At 43.5% G+C, this 24,423-nt stretch overlaps 1 protein-coding gene across 1 annotated transcript in view; it reads left to right on the plus strand.

Annotated features, from left to right (window-relative positions):
- Nucleotides 1–24,423, plus strand: part of DOCK2 (dedicator of cytokinesis 2) — a 1,824,799-nt gene that overhangs the window by 766,269 nt on the left and 1,034,107 nt on the right. The window contains exon 26 of the mRNA XM_085617853.1: nt 21,194–21,342. Coding sequence (XP_085473979.1) covers nt 21,194–21,342 — 149 coding nt within the window. The remainder of the gene's footprint in view (nt 1–21,193; nt 21,343–24,423) is intronic.

Here is a 24,423-nt window from a genome sequence, read left to right on the forward strand (position 1 = left end):
GGTACCACATGTCACTGGCTGGCGTTGAACTGGGATAGTGACACCACGTGTCACAGGCTGGCGTTGAACAGGGTTAGTGGCACCACGTGTCGCCAGCTGGCCTTGAACAGGGTTAGTGGCACCACGTGTCGCAAGATGCCCATATGGAACTATTCCTCACTGATCGGGGGATCTGGTGCTGTGGCCGCTGACCCTTTGGGGTCACTGCCATTTAGGACTCAGGACACAATTTCACATATGGGACCTACTGGGCCGAAGAGGATGACGGTGTAGTAAGTGAATGAGGAAGGAGTAATGTGGGCCAGCGTCCGAGGGCCAGCAATGGTCTGCGGAGGCTGCAGAGGTCACAGAACTGGTGCTTGGAGCTTGCACCAGCACGCAGTGTGCCCTCCTTGACACATGCCGGTGTCGGCAGGTGATCAGTGTGTCCTGGCTGCGCAGGGGTGGGCCTGACGGGTTTTGGGTCAAGAGGGCCGGGGTACGGCAGGCACACAGGATCGGAGGCAACTCCGCTCACGAGGATGGGTTCGGCCTCGTAGCATGGTGAGAGGCGCCACCCTGGCAGAGACGTTGGGCTTTCCATAAGAGGACCTCGCCCAGGGCTACGTGCTTTTTATTCACACCCCTACGCTAGCCTGACATACACCGGGCCATCCCACTCCACTCACGCTTACCAGGGGACGTAACAGGCAACATTTCCGCGAACTCCCCCACTGGCCGGGATGACATGGTTGCGTCCACTGTCCACTACACTCCATACACCAGAGGTGTATGTCGCCATGGATATGGGTGTGTTCTGCATACTTCTGTCTGTCCAGCACATCTCCGCCACTCTTGCCATTGTGTACTTTCCCAATCATGGTTCTCCTGCCTCCTTCACACATGCCTGGTTGCCACCTCTCCCCACATTGGGCTAGTGTGTGGCTGAGGTGCCATGCCATTGATGGCTCATGTTCATGGCTTGCCCAGGATACCATTGTGAGTTGTTCTGTTGTGTGTGGTGGGTGGGCATGTTGTGTTGCATGTTGGTTTTGATTTAGTGAGTTGTGAGTTGCATGGTTGTGGAGTTGAGGTGAGTGGGGTATTCAGTTGGAACTTGCCAAGGGGCTGTGCATTTCCCTTAGTGCCATCCAGGGAATGCTGGTTGCTGATGGACTGTCGGAGGTTGGAGGAATCGTGCACACTGGCTGGGTATTTGGAGGCGAGATTGGATGAGGTTCCACGGTGTTCAGTTGTTGCCTGCACATTGATGTGAGACGTGTGCTTTCTGTTGCGGTGATTGTGTGCTGTGTCAGAAGGGGGCACAGGTATGACATGAGTGCTCTGGATTGCCCACAAAACGTGCGTGCATCCATCTATGGCGTATGGTCCTTGCTTGGTGTCCAGCGGATCCTGTGCATTGTGTTGGACGTATGGTGACTAAGGTACCAGTCTGATGGTGATGTTCAGGACAGGTGTGAGGGACTTGGATGTGGCTGGCTGTGTGACTCCTCTGACTCTGGCGGTTGTTGGTTGGGGGGTACCAGGGGCCAACTGGTGCAGCACAGCCAGCAGCTTTGTGTGGGGTGGGATGTTGGTTGTCTGCTGAGTTGGTGCCGTCGGCCTGTTGGGCGATGATGGTCAGGATGCATACAATGGTTGTCGTTTTGAGCCTGTAGTGGGCAATGACATTGTCAGGTTCTGGGTCTGTGTGGTTGGTGCGTTTCCTTGGGGTCCGCTGTCTTTGTCTGGTCTGCCTCTGTGGTGGTCCGGGTGGGGTTCCGGGTGGAGTTTGGGGTCCTGGGGTGGTGGCGGTGGGTGGTGTGGCCCTCTTGGGTGTCCGGGCCACATGACCAGTGGCTCCATGACATCTATTGCCCTTCCGATGTGGCTGTGGGCTGTGCTCCCTTTTGTGGTGTAGGCTGAGGTCCGGCTTTGCACCAGGTCAGTGCAGATGTTATTTTCCTGCTGCTAACGCGCCTTATCGCGTGTTTTGTGTTCTGGCTTGTCGTTGTGAATGTTTTGGAGTGGTGTTGTCACCGCTTTGGACAAGGGAATGCCTACTCTGCATCTCATTAGCGATAGTTGTGGGGGTCATCTGTGGTGATGTTTTTTGCGGCTGCTATCGTGGGTAAACTGGTGCTGCACCAGCTTGTAAATGGGGCAATACATTTATCACAACTTTGGCTGCGATAAAGTGCAGTTAACTCGGCAATAGCTCCTTGTGAATTCCCCCCCTTAGTACCTCTGGTTTATAAAATTCGACAACCTGGCGCAGTATCACCATTCGTATTCTTGTACATGTAAAATGGTGTTCTTCTGCTCTTAGGAGCACTCACTGCTGAACAGATCTTTGGAGCTTTGGGCACAGGTAGCAGAAATGTATCCTGACAATTGTACTATGATTTGATTAATAGCGAGAAATCTTTCTCTCCTGCTTGGAGATTGGCAGTGTGACATTGGTCTTATTGTAGGGTTAAGTACTTGAAGGTCATAGCGTTGCATTCGTCGGTATTGATTTTTTAAGATCGCCATGCCGATAAAAACCTAAGCAATTAATTGAAAAGCCTGACACGAAGATCCTAGCTACATTTTCCATAATGGTAAAAATCTCGTGCTATGTTAACTGGCATGTTTGCAGCTTAAGAGAAGCTCTTCAGAATTATATTTTTCCTTGTGGAGTTTACAATAATTTTTAACAAGAAAATTTAAAAAGATCCTCGTCTGCAGCATTTTTCTATTGAAATTAATAATTGTTCACTTTTTTCTGATTTGAATAGAAAGCTGTCAGAAGTGGGAAACAATAATTTTCCACTAAATGTGTTAATAAAACATTGTAAAAAATGATTTGATAAAGCACTTCTCCCAATGACGGACCCATCCCACTGATTTTTAGAAAATATACTTTTCTCTTTACTCCCTTAAAATACATTGTTAGTGTTTGTTGGAAATGGCCCTTTTTGAAGGGTTATCCCCAAACTTTTTGCTTCTTCCTCCTTTATTTTTTCTGACCCGTGGTTGTTGGCAATAGGACTCTGGGCACTTTACCACTGCTGATCAGTGCTACAGTGCATATGCTCGTTGTATAAATTGCTATATTGATTGGTTATGCATGATTGGTATATTTGTTTCACCTGTCAGCCCCTAGTAAAGTGCACTGAATGTGCCAGGGCTGGCGATTCAAATGCTACTAGTGGGCCTGCAGCACTGATTGTGCCACCCACATGAGTAGCCCTAAAATGATGTCTTAGGCCTGCTAGCAGTGCCTATGCGCAGTCCAGGACTGCCATGTCGACCTGGCCAGTGCAACCACTGACCAGGCCTTATCCTTCCCTTTCTGTACATGTCAGGCATCCCTATGGTGGCCCTAGGTACCCCCCTGGGCTGGGTGCAGTGTATCTGAAAGGTAGGGCATGTACTGAGGTGTGTAACATGCCCTGGTAGTGAATTACAGCCATTTTCGTTTTTCACTGCTGAGAGGCTATCTTGCCCATAGGACAGAATGGGGGAGGCTGTTTACATGCCTATCTTCCCCTAAAGGCAAGATAGAACATCCAAGTTTGGTATCTTTGTGTTCAGAATTTAATTATACATCTTTTTAGCAAGATGGTTTTTAAATTCAATGTGTGAGAATAGCACTTTTTAGAAAGTAGCTATTCTCCTGTTTAACCTTCCTGTGTGCCTGTGTGCAGATTGGCTGACTGGTGTCATGTGATGGGCTAGGTGGCTCCAGGAGTCTGGATGAGTCAGCAGCAGGGTGAATAGGGAGATCTGCTCTAGATGGGTGGGAGGAGTAGCCCCTGGGTTTGAGTAGGGCTGCCTCTGCCAGCACAATGCTGGCTCCACCCCCTGCTGGCCAGGCTGAGGACTCTGCCTCTGCCAGCACAAAGAAGGCTCCACCTCCTGCTGAGCGTCTAACGACCCTGCCCCTCACTCTGAAAGGAACCAGGTGCTCCAGGGCAGAGCACACCCAGGAACCGGTTTGAGCAGGGGAATCCCCCCACTGAAACAAAGAGAGACAAAGACTTGGAGGGGTATAAGAAGAGGACCCCAGACACCTAAACTTTAGATCACTGTGGAACTAAGAAGGAACCTCTGTCAAGGAGAAAGCTGGAAGGAACTGAAGAGGAGAAGACTGCCTGCTTGCTGTTTTGCTTTGCTGCCAAGGAGAGGGGGGGGACTTTGCTGTGTCCCCTTCTTTTGATTCTGATCTCCAAGGACCTGAGGAGAGCTGGCTCCCTGTTAAGAAGTCCCAGGAACAAAAGGACTTCACCACCAGCTCCCCTGGAACTCTGCTGAGGGAGTTCTGACCTGCCTTGGAGTGCTTGCCTAGTCTTGGGGCCTCAGGAGGTCGTTTTGCTGTGTTTTGGAGCTGGAAAGCAGAAGCATGAACAAGAGTAACTGGTACCCAACGCATCATCCGATTGCGAGTCGCAAGAACGAGAGTGCGAGGAGAATTTCATCGCGGCGTCATCACAGCACCCGGAGTCCCCGCAACGCCGAGGGCGTCGAGCATCGTCCCAGTGCGTGAAGATTCCTGACGCTGCGAGGGTCGTCGCAGAACCAGTTTGCGGGCCGCACCACTGCTGGTGCGTGAAAATATCCAGTCGCTGCGTGTGTCGATGCAGAGTCCCGTCCCGTGACGCATCGAGGGGTGCGGCGCCAGAAGTCAACGCCGCGCCGCGCACCGCGACGCATCGAGGGTTGCAGTGCCAGAAGTCAGCGCTGCGCCGCGCATCGCGCCGCATCGAAGATCGTCGCATCGTACCTGTGCGTGAAGCTTCCCCCTAAGAAACCTACGCAACGAAAGCCAAAGTCATCGCATCCTCCCCCTACAGATCGGAGCCGGCGCATCCACCTCTGCTTCGTGAAGCAGGGTTGCTGCAAAGCATCCCCAAGGTCTCAGGAGTATCGCATCGCCTTTGCCATCTTCCTTGTTATAGCTTTTGGGAACGTTAACGCAACTACAGGTACTGTTGGGCACGAGAGTGTCGCATTTTGTGCATTGAGAGTCGCATTGTGCAGGACACTGATTTTTACATCCTGGAGTACTTTCTGCAAACTCTTGAACTATCTTTAAAGTAACCTTTTTAATTGTATGTTGGTTTTTCTGTAGTATTTGGTCTTGTGAAGTTTTTAGTAAAGATACCTTATTTTTCTAAAACTGGTGTGGAGTAAATCTGTGGTGTTTTCACTGTGTTACTGTGAGTGTTGGTACAAATACTTTACACATTGCCTTTGATAGCCTAGACTGCTCAAGCCAAGCTACCTAGAGGGTGAGCAGGGGTTATCTTAACAGTGTATCCCCCTTTCCCTGACTAGAAGCAAGGGTCCCTACTTGGACAGTGGTACCTACCCTGCCAACTAGAGACCCCCAGATCTAACAGTGTTTTTTCAGTTGTTCTGTTCAAAAGACTGTTTACCAGTATTAATGATTGTAGCCCAACAACACACCATTAGGGTATGGGTGCTATACAGCCTTTTCATGGAAAGGGTTCCTTCCGATACAGTGGGAATACTTCAAAGAAAAGCAGGTATATGTTTCTGACATTCAAAAACTGCAATACCGGATGCACAGTGTTTTTCTCCATGTGCATAGGGACATTGGGGATTTTCCTATCTTGCAATGGGGCCTGATCACGGAACCAAACTCTTTGTTGGAAAATCCACCCTAAATTGATCAGACCTTCCAATGCTACACTGCTGTCATCTCTCTCATAGGTGGGATGCCAGTTAAAGTTTTGACAACAGACCTAGGTGAGGCCCCGCCATCTTAAATCAAACGGTACCCCCACCTCTAACATGTGGAACTACAGCTTTAGTAGAGTGGCAAAGCCAATGGTTCAAGCCAGATTCCTTGCTTGACTGAACGCTAAATGACACTCCCCATAATGTTCAAGAGGTAGAGTGACCATGTCAGTTAGGAAATGTTCGCCATGAGTATATGGTATTGTATGGTTTATGAAACTGAATCTGGTTGTGCTTCAGGGATGGTATTTGCGTGTTGTGTCTTTTGTACTCTTGTGGTCTATTCTCTTTCCTTCTGTGTGTTAGGGTTGAGTAAATGTATCAATCCTGTAGTGTTCTTTTTATCACTTCTGGATATGTTAGTATGTTTTATGATGAATTATAGCCTTGTGATGGTTTTGTTTTGACACTTTTTGATGTACAGTTTAGTACTCTAATGAACATTATTTGAAAGCAGTGACTACAGTTGGACCAGGCCCCTTCTGCAGTGTCAAAACAGATTGTTGCCTTCCTTTGCTGAACTTGTTTTTGTTGGCGTTATTTAGGACGTTGCACACTTGGCTGTTGCTAATCAGTGGTAAAGTGCTTGTGTTCACTCCCTTTAGCATGGTAAAATTGGTATACACCTGATTGGTTAATTTAATTTACTTATATGTCCCTAGTAAATGGTCCTACATATCGGTCTTGGCAGTGGATGGTATCCACTGCCTGACACACATGTTTCCGGGACAAGGACAAGTGAAGGTACCCCTGAAATACAGAATGACCCTTTTCCTCAGGTGAGAGCCTTATGCCTCATTTAGTGTATGGAATGCATGTGAGAACAGTCAGGGAATAAATACATTTAGCCCTGAATAAGGCCCCAGACCCATGTGGTCTTGTTGTGAGAGTAAAAATCAGAAGTGATGGAGAGAATAACGCTCAATCAGGACCCTGTAAGGATTATTTTAACAAACCCATGGTACCCTACTTATAAAGGTCGTTTTGAAAAGGTATCCCTTGAGGTCATTTTAAACTCTCTTTTTTCTATTTCAACTGGATCCCTACTTTGCTCAGATGGACATTTTATATAAGAACTTCCATTCATGGTTGTGTACACCCTTATGGTATTCCCCTATCAGGGTGTGGATAGGCGCAGATGATGAAGCATGCCATTATCGAGTGGGTGATGTGTCTACCCCAAAATCTCTGGATTTCCCAGTAGGATTCTAAGTGGTTCTCTTGCTTTTTCCTTGTTTTCTCTTTTTTTTCCATTATATAAAAACGTGGTTCCCCTGGTCTGCATAGATATAAATCTGAGAGAACTGTAACTAGGTGGGTCGTCTCTCGACCTCCCCAGGTGAAGCAATACACTTTCACTGTGTGGGAAATTATCCTCACCCTCCATCTTGTGCCATGCAGAATCATGTGTATCAAAGTGGATTCCACTGGCCCCTGTGAGCACATAACAGCAGAACTTTTCGTATGAGGGGTCAATAGGCCATGCACCCACTGACACACAGAGACATGTCTGGCAACACTATAAATTAGCAAAATATTGTATGCTGCCAACAATGTTTTACGTAATGTTCCCAGAGTAAGGACAGTAGTCCAATGCTTTATATGAGGGCATGATTGGTGGGCCCACCAGGTCACAAGACTGGTACTGGACCTCACATGGCCAGTTACAGCTTTGGACTTATATGCACACGCTAGGTTAGCATGACGCCAGGGACAAAGTTAAAGTCAAGATATTAGTTTCACGTGTAGTCGGCATTCAGGGCAGGAGTACACTTCTGTTTACCATGCAGGGGACACTCCTCTCTTAACAATCCTGTCTTGTAGTTTTCCTTCACCAGGCAGGAGCCCCTTCCATGAACACTCTGTCCCTGTTCTACAGACCACAACTAAGAAAGTTAACATGCTGCCAAGACAGAAGGAAAGAATGTGTGGATGCTTCAGTGCCAGATAGATTCTGTTCCATGGTACTTCAAAAACATCTTCTTTTAGGTGATTGCCAGGGTCACGTCCTCAGTTCCAATTCAGGGCAGCAGAATATGAATGTCCAACCGACAAGTTTAAAAATAAATATTGTGAAAATTCCTGAATGAGAACTTTCAGAGAATTTCACAGTTTAATAGGTTTATCATGCCATTAAAGTTGGTGGGGGGAATGCAATCAATGAACAATGGAACGGAAGGTCGTCTTGTCATTCAAGATGGTATAAATTAGCTGTATAGTTAGAAGAAATCAGACGCTATAAACCAGTGCATTCCTTCATATCAATTCACATAACATTCATCCCTATCCTTCCAGAAAGTTCTATGGATCTTGGGAGGACTGCTATAATCTTGGTTTTGCCAGTTTTGTTCCAAAGAGATAGGTGACTTTCTTCCAACTTATATGTCCAATCGTGATTCATGGGAGATGGGCATGTCCAAAGGTCATGTGAGGTCTTTCTGCTGTAAATTGTTAGACAAGGTTTTGGGGACTACGATGGTGATAAGCCATTTTTCCAGGATCAGTGCCATCAGTGGCTCTCTCACAGTCCCTGCAAAGGTACTGCATCTGTTGTTGTTTCTGCATGAACAGCCTGAACATCGTTTGTCCTAATGTTCAGGGTGGCTGTCCCATCCAGTGAGGAATCCAGATCAGAGTGCTGTGCTGCAAACGGAAGTGGCACCAATCTTTCGAGTTGATGTCCTGCGATCCCAGTACTGTGGACTCCCAACTGGGAAGCAAGTACTCAGTTCAGCACTTAACTTGCAGGGTTCAGAGTTAAAGCAGTCCCATGCCTACCCATGCAACAAATAACATTCACTAAATCAATGTCCAGTTAGTGGCTTTTCTTTAAAGCTAGATAGGGTTTTGGGAGGCTCCCCACTCCTATTCCTAAATCTTTAATTAGCAGAACAGTGTAATGTTCTTGCTTGTTCTTGAGATAGGGTTAGAACACAGTTGTCCCTGGGCACCCCATGGTTGAAAAGCTGATCCTGCTTGGGCTATATGTCCCTGAAAGCAATATTCACTACAGTACTGGGGTCAAAGGCTCTCGGCATCCTAGAGCAGGGACTCTAAGACGTAGGCTGATGCTTGAGGGTTTTCATCTAAATCTCTCAAAGGAATACGTACCATTTTGGGTCATCAAACGTATAAACTTCAAAGAGTAACTTGGGCCTTATAAAAGCATTACACTATACCACGACTACACAAATAAATAGAGGAAAGGGACTTTAAGGAGCTTTATGGTCTTTTGGAGCCACAAAAAGCAGCTAGACGTCACTGAATAACATACATTGTTTTGTAATAGGAGACAATTTAATCGTCCTTTAAAACATATTTCCAGAGAACTCTAGAAAACATGCAATAATATGCATGCTTTATTGATAGGAAAAAGCACAGAAACTGGTTTCCAACATCTTTATGCTTCTGTTTTTTTAGAAAAGCTGAACATGATAACGTCAAAAGCATTGAACTGGAATGATTTGCACCAGTTAGTCTCAGTATGATGCTTTTCAAAATGTAATTTGTCATTCATTTGAATACTCATTCGCAAAGGAGCCACAATCCCCCTCTGTACTGACATGTCTGGCAGAAAATGTCATTGATGAATGACTCTGAAAGGCCATTTTCTGTTATTCTGGAAAACAACTTTGATGAATAGGCTTTTCTGATTATAAGGTTGATGATATGACCAACACACTTTTCCACCACTCATTACATTAATCTCCTCTGGGTGTAAACAACCGAATTGTGACGTGCAGGCCATACCCTTCAGTCTACAAGTTGTTGGCAGTATTTATATGCAGATAATTGAAGAAATTTTTCTCAGTGCATGTGCATATTGCCTTGTTTGTGACTGATTGTTAGTTTTCCGACACATTATGCCGTTCTTTTCGCAGCGATTGTAGTATAATTCGCTGCCAAGTATATCTTCCATATACTATAATCTGAACTTTTTTGACGTTCAGCTTTGCCATTGGCTCGCAACTTTGCCAATCACATATTGGCATACCTGAGAGGAGTATATCTCTTACATTATACTATTGGCTGTTGTAGAGTACTTGCATTGATGTGCATGAGGGAATATTTTACAACTAAGGATCTCACATTTGTTTCTCACCCCCACCACCACCTCTGTGATGTGTCTGCTCCTGCTTGCTCTCTTCTGTGTGAAGGTCCCATCCCATCATTTCCACCTTGTACTCACTCATGTTTTCTCTTTGTGAGCCCTGGTGTGTTAGTCTCTCTTTCTCCGCACCCTGCCTCCTTCCCATTTATTTTGCTGCACCTGCTGCACCTTCACCCTCCCGCCATCGCTCTTGTGGTATGTCCACTCCTTCTAGCTCCCTCCTTACCCCTGTGGGTGTCATTCATCGTGTCTGTTTCCCCTTTCCTTTTTCCCACGTCACACTCCTCGCTGCTCCTTCCACTTATTCTCTTCCCCACCTTTGCTTTGGCAGTGTGAATCCTCCTGCGTGGGTGTACTAATGTGATTAAAAATGCTGATCTTGCCCAAATTTTTATATTTCTTTCGCTCTATCCCTTTGGTTTTTGAAGTTAAATGGTTTAATCTGTTAGAGAGAGTTCTGAACAGGTTTATCTGGGCGCATGGGAAAACCTATAGGTATATGACTCTCCCAAGAGAAAGAGGGGGATGGGGGGCCCCGGATTTTAGGCTATATCAAATGGCTGCAGCATTACAGTATATGCAGGGGCTGATTGGGGGTGGGGGACTCGACACAGGAGTTACGACCATGTCCACGGAGGTTTATTCTATAGTATTGGGGGCAGAGGCAGAAAATAACTTCTTAAATAGAGTTGAGTTTGGATATCATAAAAGGACTAGATTTAAGACCGTAGTGGCAGCATTTAGGATTTGGAATGCCTTCCTAAAAAGAGTGGGACTGGGAAGATATAATAGATATGTCAGGCTCTATAAGAATAAGTCCTTCCCTGCAGAAGTTTTTGCTGATTCGACAATGGCGAGGTGGACTCAAAAAGGGATAGTACAGATTGGGGATTTAATGGATGAGGAGGGGATAGTCCAGTTTGTAGACCTCACCCTTAAGCATGGTATTGAGAGTAAGGACTTCTTTAAATACTTACAGGTAAGGAGTTTTCTTTGTCGTAAGCAAGGTGGTAGTGTGGGGTTTAACAGTAATGAAGTACTGGAGAAAATAAAAATAGGAGGGGATTGTACAATTAGATCCTTCTATGCATGTCTAGTAAAAGGAAAGATAGATGATATGGAAAAAGTTAGCAATAAGTGGGCTGAAAAACTGGGGGTGGAGCCTGGAAGCTTTCAAGAATCCTTGGACATGGGTTGTAATATTTTGTGTTCGGGTCCCTTGCAATCGCAGCACTATAAGACTCTATTTTCATTGTATCACACCCCCGCTAGAATAGCTAAGTGGGGAGGCTCCACTGGCACCACTTGCCCCCGATGTAATGCAGGTGACGCAGATATAATTCATATGTTTGCTACCTGCCCTCAGCTGTATACCTTGATTAAAAATGTAGAAGATTTTCTTGGTAATACACTTGGTATACGAATAAAATTGTCACCTATAAGGATTCTGTTGGGGAGAGATAATCAGGACGGACCTGAACACAAGGAATTTGTGTTTATGGCCGCCGCAGTTTTGAGGTTGACAATAGCAAGAGCATGGTTAGACAAGATACCCCCGGGAATGCAAATATGGCTGGCAAATTTATTAGCTAGCTACAACCTTGAGAAAGCAATATATGCACGTAAGGGGAAAAGGGGAAGAAGGCTAGGGTTAAAAATTTGGGAACCAATAGCGAAATGGAAAGAGAGTATGGTATTGCAGGATAATCTAATATAATATGAAATATAGGCTATATGAAATTCCTTTTTGTTTTTTACCTGCTGTCTAAATTGTGCTTTGTGTTATTTTGTATTGTTTAAATCTCAAACCAGACAATGTAGAATTGTGGAAGTTTAAAAACTGATTGGAAAATGTACAAATGTATGATATGTAATACAATGTGTATATTGAGAAAAAGGGATATAAAATATAAAAAAAAAGAAGAAAAAAAAAAAAGTGAATCCTCCTGCGTACTCCTTCCAACCCTTTCTCTGTGTACTCTTTCTCTCCATACCCTTTTTTCCCATGTGTCTTGAACACTTGCTCTAGGTTAATTCAGGCAGTGGTGAATTGGAAGTAGACCTGATTCCAGGTAGTTTTCCTGTCAGCTCCTGTACAAGCCGTATTCAAGTCACTGCAACACCTGCCTCTTTTGCATAGTTTCTCTGTGGCGCCCACTGTTACACTCTTGGCTCTAAGCATGTGCTCCTCCTTCACTGCTTTCTGCAAATTCATGAGATTTAAAATATTGAGACAACTTATTGCAGCTTCTGATGATATCTTGCTTGGTTTGGGCCTCCACAAAATGTCCGCTCCTCCTTGCTCCACCCAGCCCTCCCCTGTGTGTGGGTCCTCATTTCTCCTCCCCAACTCCATCTCTTCTGTGTCTTGCCCCTCTTCATTTGTATCTCCTCCCAAACTCTCCTTCAACTTCACTTCTGCCTATAACAATTTCTCAATGCCGCCTCTTTCAGTTCCCCAGACCCTGTACATTCACTCGTTGCCATGGAATCCCTCTCACCTTGCTCTTCACTCGTTCTCTCCCATCTCTTCCAAACCATTGCTCAACACCTGTTCCCGCCCTCACCATCGCTTCCCCCACATTCTGCCTCATGACCATTCTCTTACCACTCCATTGCTTCCAACTTTCTGCTCTACACCTTTCTCTCACCGCCATTGCTTTCCCTGCACCCTCCCTGTCCCTTTGTGTCTAGCTCTAATGTGCTAATACTGTGTTTCTTTGTCTTAGAATACTTAATGCATGCCTATTGGCTTTTCTAAGGCTTATTTTGCCAGCAATCAAATGCTTCTGTGCAAGTGGACAATCCCTTCACCCCACTACTGCTACACTGATAATAATTCAGTGTTGCCTGTCACCGGTCAAGACTGTCTTTATGTGCATGGGAATTCATATTGTAATAAAAGTGCTATACTAAAATGTGTTAATTTTGGATGCTGGCACAAGCCCCTACAAAACACTGAGCCACTTTTAAAGAAGGCTTGAGAAAAATGTATTTGTATCTATGACTTCAGTGCCTATTGTGCTGGGCTGATGAAACCTTGCACTGGGGTTTACCATCTCTTGTGTTAGTCAATTTCTAAAAAGGAGTTAAAGTAGGTTTCCGATATTTACTTCATTTATGGCTACAAAGTCATATTGATATAAAATTCCTGAACTCACAGTGCCTAGTTCTGTTTTTAAAAGAACTTTTAATGAAGACTACAAAATTACTGCTTTAGGCAAACAATTCAAAATCCCAAATTCATTTGATTAGGTCAATTGATAAAAAGGCCAATCTTTATTATTGAGCTTTATGTTAAGCCTCTTGAAATTTCCTAATCCCTAGGAAGTTTCAATAAGGTAAGAGCATGCCCCAAAGAGGTGCTAATTGCAAAGAACACCTGAGGCAGATACTCTCAGGTCGGGAGCATCTCAACTCAGTGATGCAACCACAGTGGGTGGCTTCTTCCCCCTTCCTCTGGCTGACCGATAGATCTCCCTTTAATATTGCATATGAAAGAAATGAGTGTCTTTACAGGACCTGAAAGCCATGCAATATTTTGTACACCACATTAAGTGTATTGGATGAGCATAGTATCTATAAACCTAATGCCTTAGGCTTTGGACGTGCCACACTCCTGAAAATCAGCATGAAGAACAGCTTAGAGAAAGATTGCTACCTTAGAGGTGGAAGGATTTTTACATTATAAATGCTTTCATTATATCAACAGTAACATGTAAACAAACACATGAATTGTGTATTATTATGATTTAGATTAACCATAGCTAATGTGGGCCTGGTTTTAAAATGGCTAACGCTGGTGCCATCTTACTTTGTGACACGCGCCTTTTATTGTTGTTTGAAGCTGTAGGCCAAATAATCAGACACAATGTTCTTTTGCTTTCCTTCCCATGTGAAATGTTACCTTTTACCATATTAACCATAAAACGTTAACCAACAGCTGACAGATTATATTGAGGCAAATGATTTGCTACACAAGACTCACTCAGGATTTCACCTCTAGTATAGCACCGAATCCACAATGTTGTTAGCCTCTGAATCTTTGTGACTCATTGCGGATGAAGGTAAAACTGCAGCATTGGTTGTACTGGATTTAAGTGCAGCCTTTGACACTGTGTCCCACAGCCTTTTCATTAAATGGTTGTGATCATACTTGTGATAGGCCTTGCCTTTAGGTGGGTCATTGTTTTTCTTCAGAATAGCACTTATCAGGTGGTCGATCAATTATCCTCCTCTGAGGTTGTCACACTTCAACAGGAGGTCCCACAAGGCTCTATGTTGAGCCCAACACTTTTTAACTTGTATATGCGTCCCCTCGCTGACGTGGTTGAGAGTCATGGTGTAAAAATGGGGTCAAACTCCAATGACACTCAATTTAACATCACCTTGACACAGGATGATGGAACCTCCTCAGCCAGTTTCTGTACTTGCCTGGTTAGCCGAGCAGAATGGCTAGAGCAGAATTGCCTCAAACTATTGCAGTGAAAACAGATGTGCTTGTTGTGGCGAAGCAACCATCCATCTGGTCCAGCATGGTGGCTGGACGTTTTAGGTCCAGAAGCAACTACAAAACCAAAAATAAAGACTCTTGGGATCTGGTTTTACAGCAATCTCACCTTTCACAACAAGATATCCAAACTTGCAGGTGAATGTTTTAAAATTCTGAAAATACTACATAAGATCATAGGTCTAATTGCAGAAGTAGCCAGGAAGCCTGCAATCTAGCACTCCTGGTTTCCAGACTAGATTATTGTAACATACTCTACCTAGGTGCCACCCACGGCAGACTGAACATGTTCCAAAGAGTACAAAACGCAGCATCTGAGCAGCTGCTGAATATCCCTAGACATGCCTCTCTGGGACCAGTACTTACTAAATTGCACTGGTTCCCAATTCATAAAAGAGTATCCTTTAAAGCCCTTTGTCCCTGCCACAAAAATCTAAACACTAGAGACCCTTGCTACCTTCATACACTGATTAAGCCCTACAGACTTAACAGGTATCTTAGATCTACTGGAACCAGGCTAGCGGTTATGCTGAGGGTGAAAAGAGCTCAGATGGTAGGCCGCTCCTTCAGCCTCTTGGCCCCTAGTCTGTGGAACTTCCTTCCACTTAACCTAAGGGAGGAAAGTTCAGAGCTGACCTTTCGAAAAAAACATAAAACCTGGCCTTTCAAAGCAACCGAATAACTTCTCCCTTTGTAGACCTGGCAGTTTGACTCCTAGCACAGGTACACTCCATTTTAGAATAACCAAGCGCTTTACAATTATCCTAGCATAACCTTACACAATGTTATAATTGGTTGCAACAGTGCACCTGCAGGGTACAGGCAAGTCCAATCAATATTGTTTTGGTGCAGAGAAATGTAAGTTTAAAGAATGCTGAAAGAAGCTGTATTATGGAGGTACCAGAGAAACGAATTAACTCAAGATTGTATCTTTTCACTGTAACCTGATTGGATTGTTTTATGGGAACTTTGTGTAGGTGTAACAAATGTTAGCACTGTGTGCTTTAAGCTAGAGCAAAGAAGATGAGAGTGCATAACATTTTCCAGACTTATCAGAAATGTTTTGTCAACTTTCGAGATAGCTTAACAGAATAGGGTACTCTATTGGAGTAGCAATTTTACATAACTTTTCATTTGAATCAACTCTTATTTATTGATTTGAACTTCATATTAACTAATGCATTAATATATTTATCATTGACTGAAACTAACTTGATAATTTCGCCTTCAGGAAACATTTTAACCCTTAATAAACGTTATTGGTTTGAAAACATCACCACTCTCACTCTTCCTTGTGGAGTCTAATGTGTTTCACATTATTTAAATGTATTGATGTGTTGACCTGCCTCAGTTGCAAGCTTTAATTCACCGGATAGTGCTTTATGCGACCCCAATTTGTACAATGAAAAGCAATGAAAAACGGAGTCTCGCAAATTTACCAATAGGAATCTGACTTTCTCCTTTAAAAGGGGCAAGCTCTGCCCATAAATCTTGATATTGAAAAAGGAACAGTTGGCTCCATGCCCAAGAGGCAGAAGAACTGTTTTAATCGATACAAGTATACTCTCTGGACTAAACATGCCTACTGAAGCTTCCTATTCTATAAGAGTAGCCTGCTTTTTGATTGTGTCTTGCCTGTCTGCATTCCAGAACCCCAATTGATAATATGCCTTACTGATGGTAGCTCTGTGAATCATGGTGGTGCCCCCTTGAAGCTGAGGGTCTGCATTATCAGAGCCTGTGCATAGAGAGGCGAATTGGCACACACTTGCTGAAGTGTTGCATACAAATCTAATGGGACCAACCTGATGATTTCTAGAGTCCGCGGACCAAAAATCACACACTGCATGATCTGGTTTGTAGGATCAGAAATCTGCTGACACCCAAGAGTGACATTCCGCTTCACACAGCTGTTTCTTTTGGGCACAGTCCTTACTGAAAAATATAGGCTATCCCATCTAGTTTTGTGTGTTGCAGATTATATTTATTGGAATAAGAAATGTATTGTTTTTTCATCATGAAGATAATAGTTGTGCTCAGTAACATGTGGCTTTTTCTCACTTGTCGGACTGGTGCACGCATCACTTTGTCATTTCACTGTCTTGTCCAGGGTGGGACCAGCATTTGCTGCACCTCATACCACTTAGCCTACACCAATAAAGATAAGACCACCGACAGTTCGAAGCGCAGTTCACCTATTTCCGGGTCAATATCCCTGCTGGGAGGAGACTGTATATGACCTTTTACACAACAACTCCAGGAAACCTATCTTTGGTGGACAAGTTTACTTCCTGCATTAAGGGTTTGTCCGGCACATCCACTGTGCCCAGTTTTGGCAGAGGCCCATTCTGAATGGACCTCTCTGCTTCGGTGAACATTTCATAGAGCTCAGGGCTTCGCACGTATCTGTTCCCAGAGTGATTGCATGCCTCGGTACAGGGGTTGATGTATTCCTACAATATACGCTCTTTGTGGTCACTTGGCTCCAGTATCATGGCTCTTCTTCCCAGAGTGAATAACAGCGTGACGCTGTCAGCAGTCTTGACCCCTTGTGGCTTGCTCATCCCGTCCCTTTGTAGAGGATGAGGTACTCTGAGTTAGGCTGCACAGGTAGGAATACAGAATGAGTTCCAGAATATTATGGGAACGTTACGGATTCAGGCTTGAGACTTCAAATGCTGGAGACGTACGGGTTTCTCATGGTGAAGGTCTGTTTCTCCCACCAAGGAAACAACGAGTGCCCGTGCCATTGCATTCGTTAGCAAGTGGGTCTTACTTTAACTACTGGTCTTCGGGCTTCTCCATCTTCACTTAAATATACCACGGGAGATACTCAGCGCCATTTCATTGGTTGCCACAGTGATGTACATAGGCAATGTTTAATGTTTTTGTTTGTATACTATGCACAGTTTTTCATTATTTAGATTATTGCTTTTTTTCAACTCTTAATTTTTGCCTCTCCAGGCATAAATGTAGTGCTCAGTCTATACTGCAAGAAGGCACACCAATAGTTGGGTTGTCACTTTTAGGTTGTCTATCAGTTGTGCTGTGGAGTCTAAGAACTTCAGTACAAGTCCTTAGCCAGCCCCCAGCACCACCACAAGAGAGCTGTAATTACCCTAGATAGTCTATGCTTACACTATCATTAATTGAAACTCACTGAACGTATTTCAGTTCGCGTGCATGTGTAAATTATTGGGTCCCTGTCAGCATGATGAAAATTAAGCTAAAAAAGGTAACATAAAGATGCTTTGCTGACACAAATAAAATGTTACAAGTCCTTTTGAAGCTAATGCATGCATATGACTTGCATGATTTTTTGACAGCGAAAAAAATATTCCAAGGGGTAGGCTATACAAATGCTCATGAAAATAATTACAGACTTATAACAGTTAATAAAGAGTTTGACATAAGTTTAAGTATAAGCCACGTAATGCCTCGAAGGTGAAATGGGTCTGAGAACACAAAGGAGCATGATAGAAATAAAGCGATTATGGAGGTTAGAGATGGTGAGTTAGGGTAAGGACAGGTGATAATCAACCCTCATTGTAATAGTCCATTTACAAAAGTCAAGTGTAGAGTAGGCTGATGTGGAGCCCAGCAATCAAGAGGAGGGTGGCAGAGTAGGGCAAATATAGCACGAGCAGCATTGAGGGTGACAAAAGGAGGGGTCTGGAAGGCATAAAATATTAAAAGGCAGGGTTTGCATTTTTTTCAAACAGTATTTCTCATGGCTGAGTATTATTTATTCTCTGATAACCATGTAAATATGCATGCTTATGTATGGTGGCCAGATTTTGAAAAACAAAAACCAGGACATTTAACAATCATAGAAAAAAAGACCAGAAAGCCCCATTCTTTATCTACCACGGTTCATACACTACTCTGTGCAAATTTATTGTATAATTGAAGCTGCTTCAGATCCATTAGTGACACATTAACTCAAGGATCTTCATATCTAGGCTTTGCCAGAAGTGTTCATGGGTCCATGACTGCTGATCCATGGATAAAAGGGAAATTAAGCACTCAAATGCAAAGTTGATTGTCTTTCAATGTATTAAATTCTTACACTTGATTACATCTCTGTTTTTAAAATTCATGTTTACACCATCTTGATCATGATGTGCATTCTATGTAGTGGTAGATTTTCCCAACAATAAATGTTTCAAGATTGAAACATCTGTCATAAAATGATTTAATCTTTCATTTCCTCTGTCGAAAGATACGCTGTGCCTTTGTTTCCCCTTGGTCACCTGTTTTATTCTACATATAATTAAGCATAAAACAAGGGTGTGGAGGGGCAATGGGGTGCATCAACATGTTCTGACAAAAATTCCATCAGGGTTCTGTACAGGACCCTGGGACTGATGGCAACTAAACAAGCATTGGCATAGCCAATAGATCTCGCCTTTGGGAGCTTATAAGTGTTCAACCATGCAACTCATTATCCAGGGTGCTGTACCCCCAGGGATTGAAGCACTATACAATTACTAAACACTGGGCCATGCAAGCTCTGCCTAGGCTCAACCTAAAAACTGCATTGCCGTAGTGATGTTGGAAACTCCCGTATTTCCCCGGGCTGCGGTGAATGCATGCTTGCCTCAGAAAAAGTTTGCGGACACATCCCAAAGCTTTTTATAGCACAGACAGAATGACAAGTGCCTCAATGCAAGTCAACAGCACTATAAACGTCTGTGTGTGACTGCATCCCTAGAGCATTGAACAGCCTATAAAAAAAGCAATGAAGTACTTTTTAATGGTGGAGACATCACATCCGTCCTCTCCCAGGCCTCTATCCACCAGGCACACTTCTCCTGAGTTTCCCATTCAAAACTCTGCTTGCACCATCCGTTTACCAGCTAGCCCCCACACCTTGTGTAATGTAACTAGCACTCATGTAAAGCACCTCAACACCTTCAGGTCGCTTGAGTTTACATTATATAATAAAAAATATCTCAGTCTCTGGGGAGCAGCTGTGAATTTGCTTTGAAATTAAAGCTCTGAGAGGAGGAGGATGACAGGAAGAGGCAGCGGGGCGGGCATGCAGCGACATGGGAGGAGGTGGAAGAGATGAATGCTGCTCCCATTTGTCAGGTAGAGGGGAAATAAGGAATAAACACAAGCGGCTTTGGCATCACTTAATCTCCGCACTCCTAAAAACAAAATAATTTACCTGACCTTGTGTAATGTAATTGACGATTTTGTAAAGCCTTTCAATACCTTTGGGTCAGTTGAGTTCTTGCTCTATAAAAATGGCCCCAAGAATGAATCTGACATTGTGTAGTGTAACTAGCGCTCATTTAAACAGCTCCAACACCTCCGGGTCTCTCGAGTTCACAGTATTTAAAGAAGCGTCAGAGAAAATGTGACAGGAGTTGCCAGAGCCTTGCATTTAACTGTGCTGCAAGATTTGGGCTTCTGAAGTTTCGGTGACTGAGTCTCGTTAAAGCAAAGAACAGTGAAGCGGGAAGGTTTGGAGGAAATCATCATACTTTGAAGGAAGAGAAAACTGAAGAGGCGATTTCGAAAACATCGTCTGAAGGTTCTGACATTTCATCTCAGTATTTGAATGTGACGGGGATATTAAGAGACGGGCGCCGAAGCTGAACTACCGAAACCCGGCAAACAGAGACATGAGCAGGAATCAAAGAAAAAAATAGAGTCTCCCAAACGAAAACACAGAAGCGTAATGTTAACAGTAATTGGGCGGTGCTCTGTGGGAGGAAATCAAACACAAACAGGAGGGACAAAAACGGAGTAAACACTAGCAAGCAAGCACTTTTGAATGACAATCGAAGGAACAAATAAAAAGAAAGTGGGCGGTCTGTATGCCCACAGAGTGAATACAGCATGTCTCGTAGAGACAGAGCAAGCTCTGCTTAGGCTCAACCTAAAAACTGCATTGCCGTAGTGATGTTGGAAACTCCTGTGATTCCCTGGGCTGCGGTGCATGCACACAGTGCACAGGGTGGTTTTATCCAATTCCTTTGTCTTGCTGCTCCTGTTATTCACTTGAATTACCTTGCCACATGTGTATGTGCACAAATTAAGGGGAAAAGCAGGGGAAACGTCCAGGCTTTCTATTTACCCAGAGTGGGGTAATCAATGGAGTAAAACATGTCCACTAGGTACAGGGGAATAGGCACTCTTGTCTTCTGTTCTCAAGAAATGATGGGGCTTTTACTGCCAGCTCTTGTGCCTGTATGGCTGACAGAGGAGGAAGCCATGATTACCTAAGGCTCAAGATTTTAGACACAGGTAGATCCCAGGAGCTATCAGTATATGGATCACTGATAATCCTCCATTTCCTCCTTGTGCCATGGCAGCTAATGTTACAAATGAGCTGCAAACACCACTGCCTGATTCTAACATTGTATGCTCTTTGCCGAACAGGGGAAATGGTGAGGTTTTTGCCATGAGATTGTCAGGACGGATACCTGCTTGAATTCGTCTTTAAAATGAGTACATTGGAGAAGAGAGGCCGAAGATTATATTATTATTTTTTTATTAAAGGCATTATCCTCCTTCTTCCAACCTAAAATCGGAGCTCAGTTTGAAAGGCACGTTTCTGGTATACACTGTCTCACTCTTTATAGAATGGTGTGTCTGTGTAGAATCTTACTGTAATGGTTAACCAATTTTCTTCAGGAAAGGTGTAACCTATTTTGTGCCTGACAGCTGTATTCTCCATTTGCGTTTAGTCATTTTGGAAACTAGGGGTAGATGTACTTTACAAATGCTATGAATAATGCCATGTGACAGGTTTTGCACATCTCATTTCTATTGCCTTTCACTAAACAGTGTGGGTAATTGTTCTTTTTCTAACGGGTTCCTTCTTTTTTCAGAATGCAGAGACATTTTGCTTCCTTTGATGACTAAGGAGCTCAAAGAATGGCTGGAACAGAAAAAGGAAGATCAGCAGCAGGTTAAGGAGAAAAAGTACTGTGTTGATTTACTCAACAGCATCCTGGAAGTACTTAGTTATCAAGATGAGGTAAATGCTGGAAATCTATTTTACAACTGTCCAAAACATTTAAAGTATTTTTGAATGCTTGATGAAGAATCAAATTGTATAAATTCATACTTCGTTGCACACATATTCAGAACCTGTTTCATAGATGTATGTTATCTATGGTATTCCTTTAGTACGGTGTAACTTTGTAAAATTAAATATTTACAACTCTAAAAAAATGATTGGTGTTTTAAAGTCACCTAATTTCAGTATTGTGTATGTCTTTGTGTCACCTGGCCAAAAATGATTAAATATAGCATCTCCTTACATGGCACTTCTCCCAATTGGTCCAAGATATTCCTTTTTTTCAGATAAGTGTATGTGTCATCTACTGTAAACATGCCTCGTCATCATAAATGATGCGAACATTCTTACAAAGCCTGTTCTTAGACAAATAAACCAAATTAGAACAAGTAAGTGAATATTCAGGCTGTGCTCACCAATCATCTTGTCAAGAAAAAAGGCACTGACTGCCATTAAAGTACAATTTGTCGTGACAACAGTGCTCCACACGACAATTACAATGTCTCTGATCGAAGCTTCTGCTGCTGCTTATCTCATCTCAGAAGAGGCAGTATAAAGGCATCCACACTGCCTGTTAACAATGCTTAGCACTTGCATTAGACATCGAGACATAACAAGACACTGTTTCTTTTAGTTTTTGTATGAGCTAAAGCATCAGATGTCATTTTTTACACCCTTGATGCTCATGTTGAGATTGCATTACTGAACATTTTAGAGGGCCTCATCATGAGCCGATTGCCTTTCACCCTTGTTGTGCCCACTCTGCTTGAGCTTGGGAAGCAAAATGTAGATGCCAGGCAATTTACTCATAATTATGTCCTCTGTACTATATAAAGTCATAACCTTTTCACCTCCCTCCTCTTTCCTTCTTTGTTTCCCCCATTTTCCTAAGACTCAATAGGCAGCTAGCTTCCCTTTCTCCTTTATTCTTACCTTGCCTCTTTCTTCTCAGCTCTCATTCCATTCCTAGAGGTCTACCTCACCTATCATTGAGTATTACTCCCTTCTACTACTAGCATCGAATTCCAACTAAGTGCCTGATAATGATGACGGTGGGACCGCCACCTGCAGCCCGTCGGTGGCGGCCTCACCGCCATCGCAATGAGGATTCCATCCCCCCACATTAGGATGAAGGGTGGATGGGTGGCGGTCGGAGAGACCGACCGCCACAAACCCAAAGGGTTCCAGAGGCAATTGCTGTATACCATACAATGGTGAGGTGCCTCCCAGGCACTGCTGTAGGGATTACAATTTCCCTTTCCACCCGCCATTTCATGGCGGTTAACCCACCATGAAAAGGCAGGTGGAAAGGGACTTTGGGCGCCCTCCTTTCCCCCTGGTCTTCAGCTGTGGGGTTTGGGGGCCACCTGTGGTGCCCCCTACATATCCCTGCACCATGTGACAGCACCTGCTGCAATACAAAATATAGGAATTGCGACTGCAGTGGTGGCAGTCACATCCAAATGCCTATGGCAGGACTACCGATAACGGTCCCATTTATGGAAGGATGGAGGTCAGACGAAAGTCCGACTGCCATCCTAATCAGCCCATTAAGCTCTAATCTTATTTTCCGCAGGCTCCCCCTTTATTTGTGTCACCTCACTCTTTCAACTTAATGTTTTTTTGTGCCACTTAATTTTTTTAATTTTTAATTCCTCCTTTTTATATAACACTACTCAATTAAGGAGATTTCATTGTGCTGACAACAGAAGCACAATGGGTGTTGGTTTAATCCTTGACACAGAACCAACAAGTAATTAATGAGGTGAGAAGGTCAAGAAAAAAGTCAGCACTTCAAAACAAGTCCCAACGGATAGAAAGAGGGAAGAAAACAGTGGCTAAAAAGAATACACCATGTTAAATGCCACAGTGTTTAAGACTTGAGGAGAAGGGAATGAGGCATGAAGAAAGGGTGCATGTAAAGGAAGCAGAGGTATGGAGATAATTAATCAGGAAGCCGGTGAATAGAGAACTTTGAGTAATAGGCCTCGAGAAGAAATGAGCTAAGGGTTTACATGAGGACCAAGGTCAAATGTAGAGTATAGTCTCAAGAAAGACAGTTGATGATAGAGGGTTAATAGAAGACATCGTTATTCCTTAAGGCTTTTCTATTCAGCCCTTCTCACCTTCTTGCAATTCCAAACTATCTCTAATCAGTAATTCTCTGATTTATTCACTACTTGCTGACTGTAGAGATCACTTCTAAGATATTTTGAGCTTGTTGTTAATCTGTTATCCTTTTTTTACATGCACAATCTCTATAATGGGATGCTTGATATCAATATGTAGTTTTCAGAAGGCCAGGAAGAGTTGTGCCTTATGAAAATGTGAAATATAAAAGTATATAAAATGTTGAGAGGTGTGTGTATGAGCATCGATGCTATTGCCCTATTTATTTTCTGAGGTTAAATCATTTTTGCTTACATGAACTTACATTTTCTACCCAAAATGAAACACAAATGTAGGCATATCGCATTTTCATAGCTGCATCTTAACAGTCTGGCTCTATTTTCACCCATCCCAATATGTCCAAATATTCCCATTATTACTTTACGTTAAGTCTGTTTTCTAATATTTTATTGTGTCGGTTTTATGATCACATGCAAACATGTTATTAGGTTGTGATCTATGTAGGGATTTACCTTGTTAGCATATCTTTCTAGGGTTTTACTACCTTATTGCTTATAAGATTACATTGGCACAATCAGTTGGGACTTTCTTTTTCATATCTGACATAGTGCATTTCTTTACTTTATGAGGGATGTTTATATTGTGCTGACCTAGCACTATCTAGCAGTGGCAGGCTTTAAGGTGGCACACAAGCTCATTTATGTGGACACTTTGGCCCTAATGTTTCTTGTGGAGTGTATAGTGTTGGAAGGGGACTGAGGTGGAGAAAGGGGTAAGTACCTAGTAGGGGTGTGACAAGTGTTGTGTGACATGGAGAATATTTAGTTTCGCCCCCATTACTTTGAGGGAGATTTTAAGACTCAGGGTGAGCCAGTTTTAGGGTCCCTTGTCATACCTCCTTATCCTTTC

Source organism: Triturus cristatus, chromosome 7, assembly GCF_964204655.1.
Source record: "Triturus cristatus chromosome 7, aTriCri1.1, whole genome shotgun sequence".
Taxonomy (NCBI): domain Eukaryota; kingdom Metazoa; phylum Chordata; class Amphibia; order Caudata; family Salamandridae; genus Triturus; species Triturus cristatus.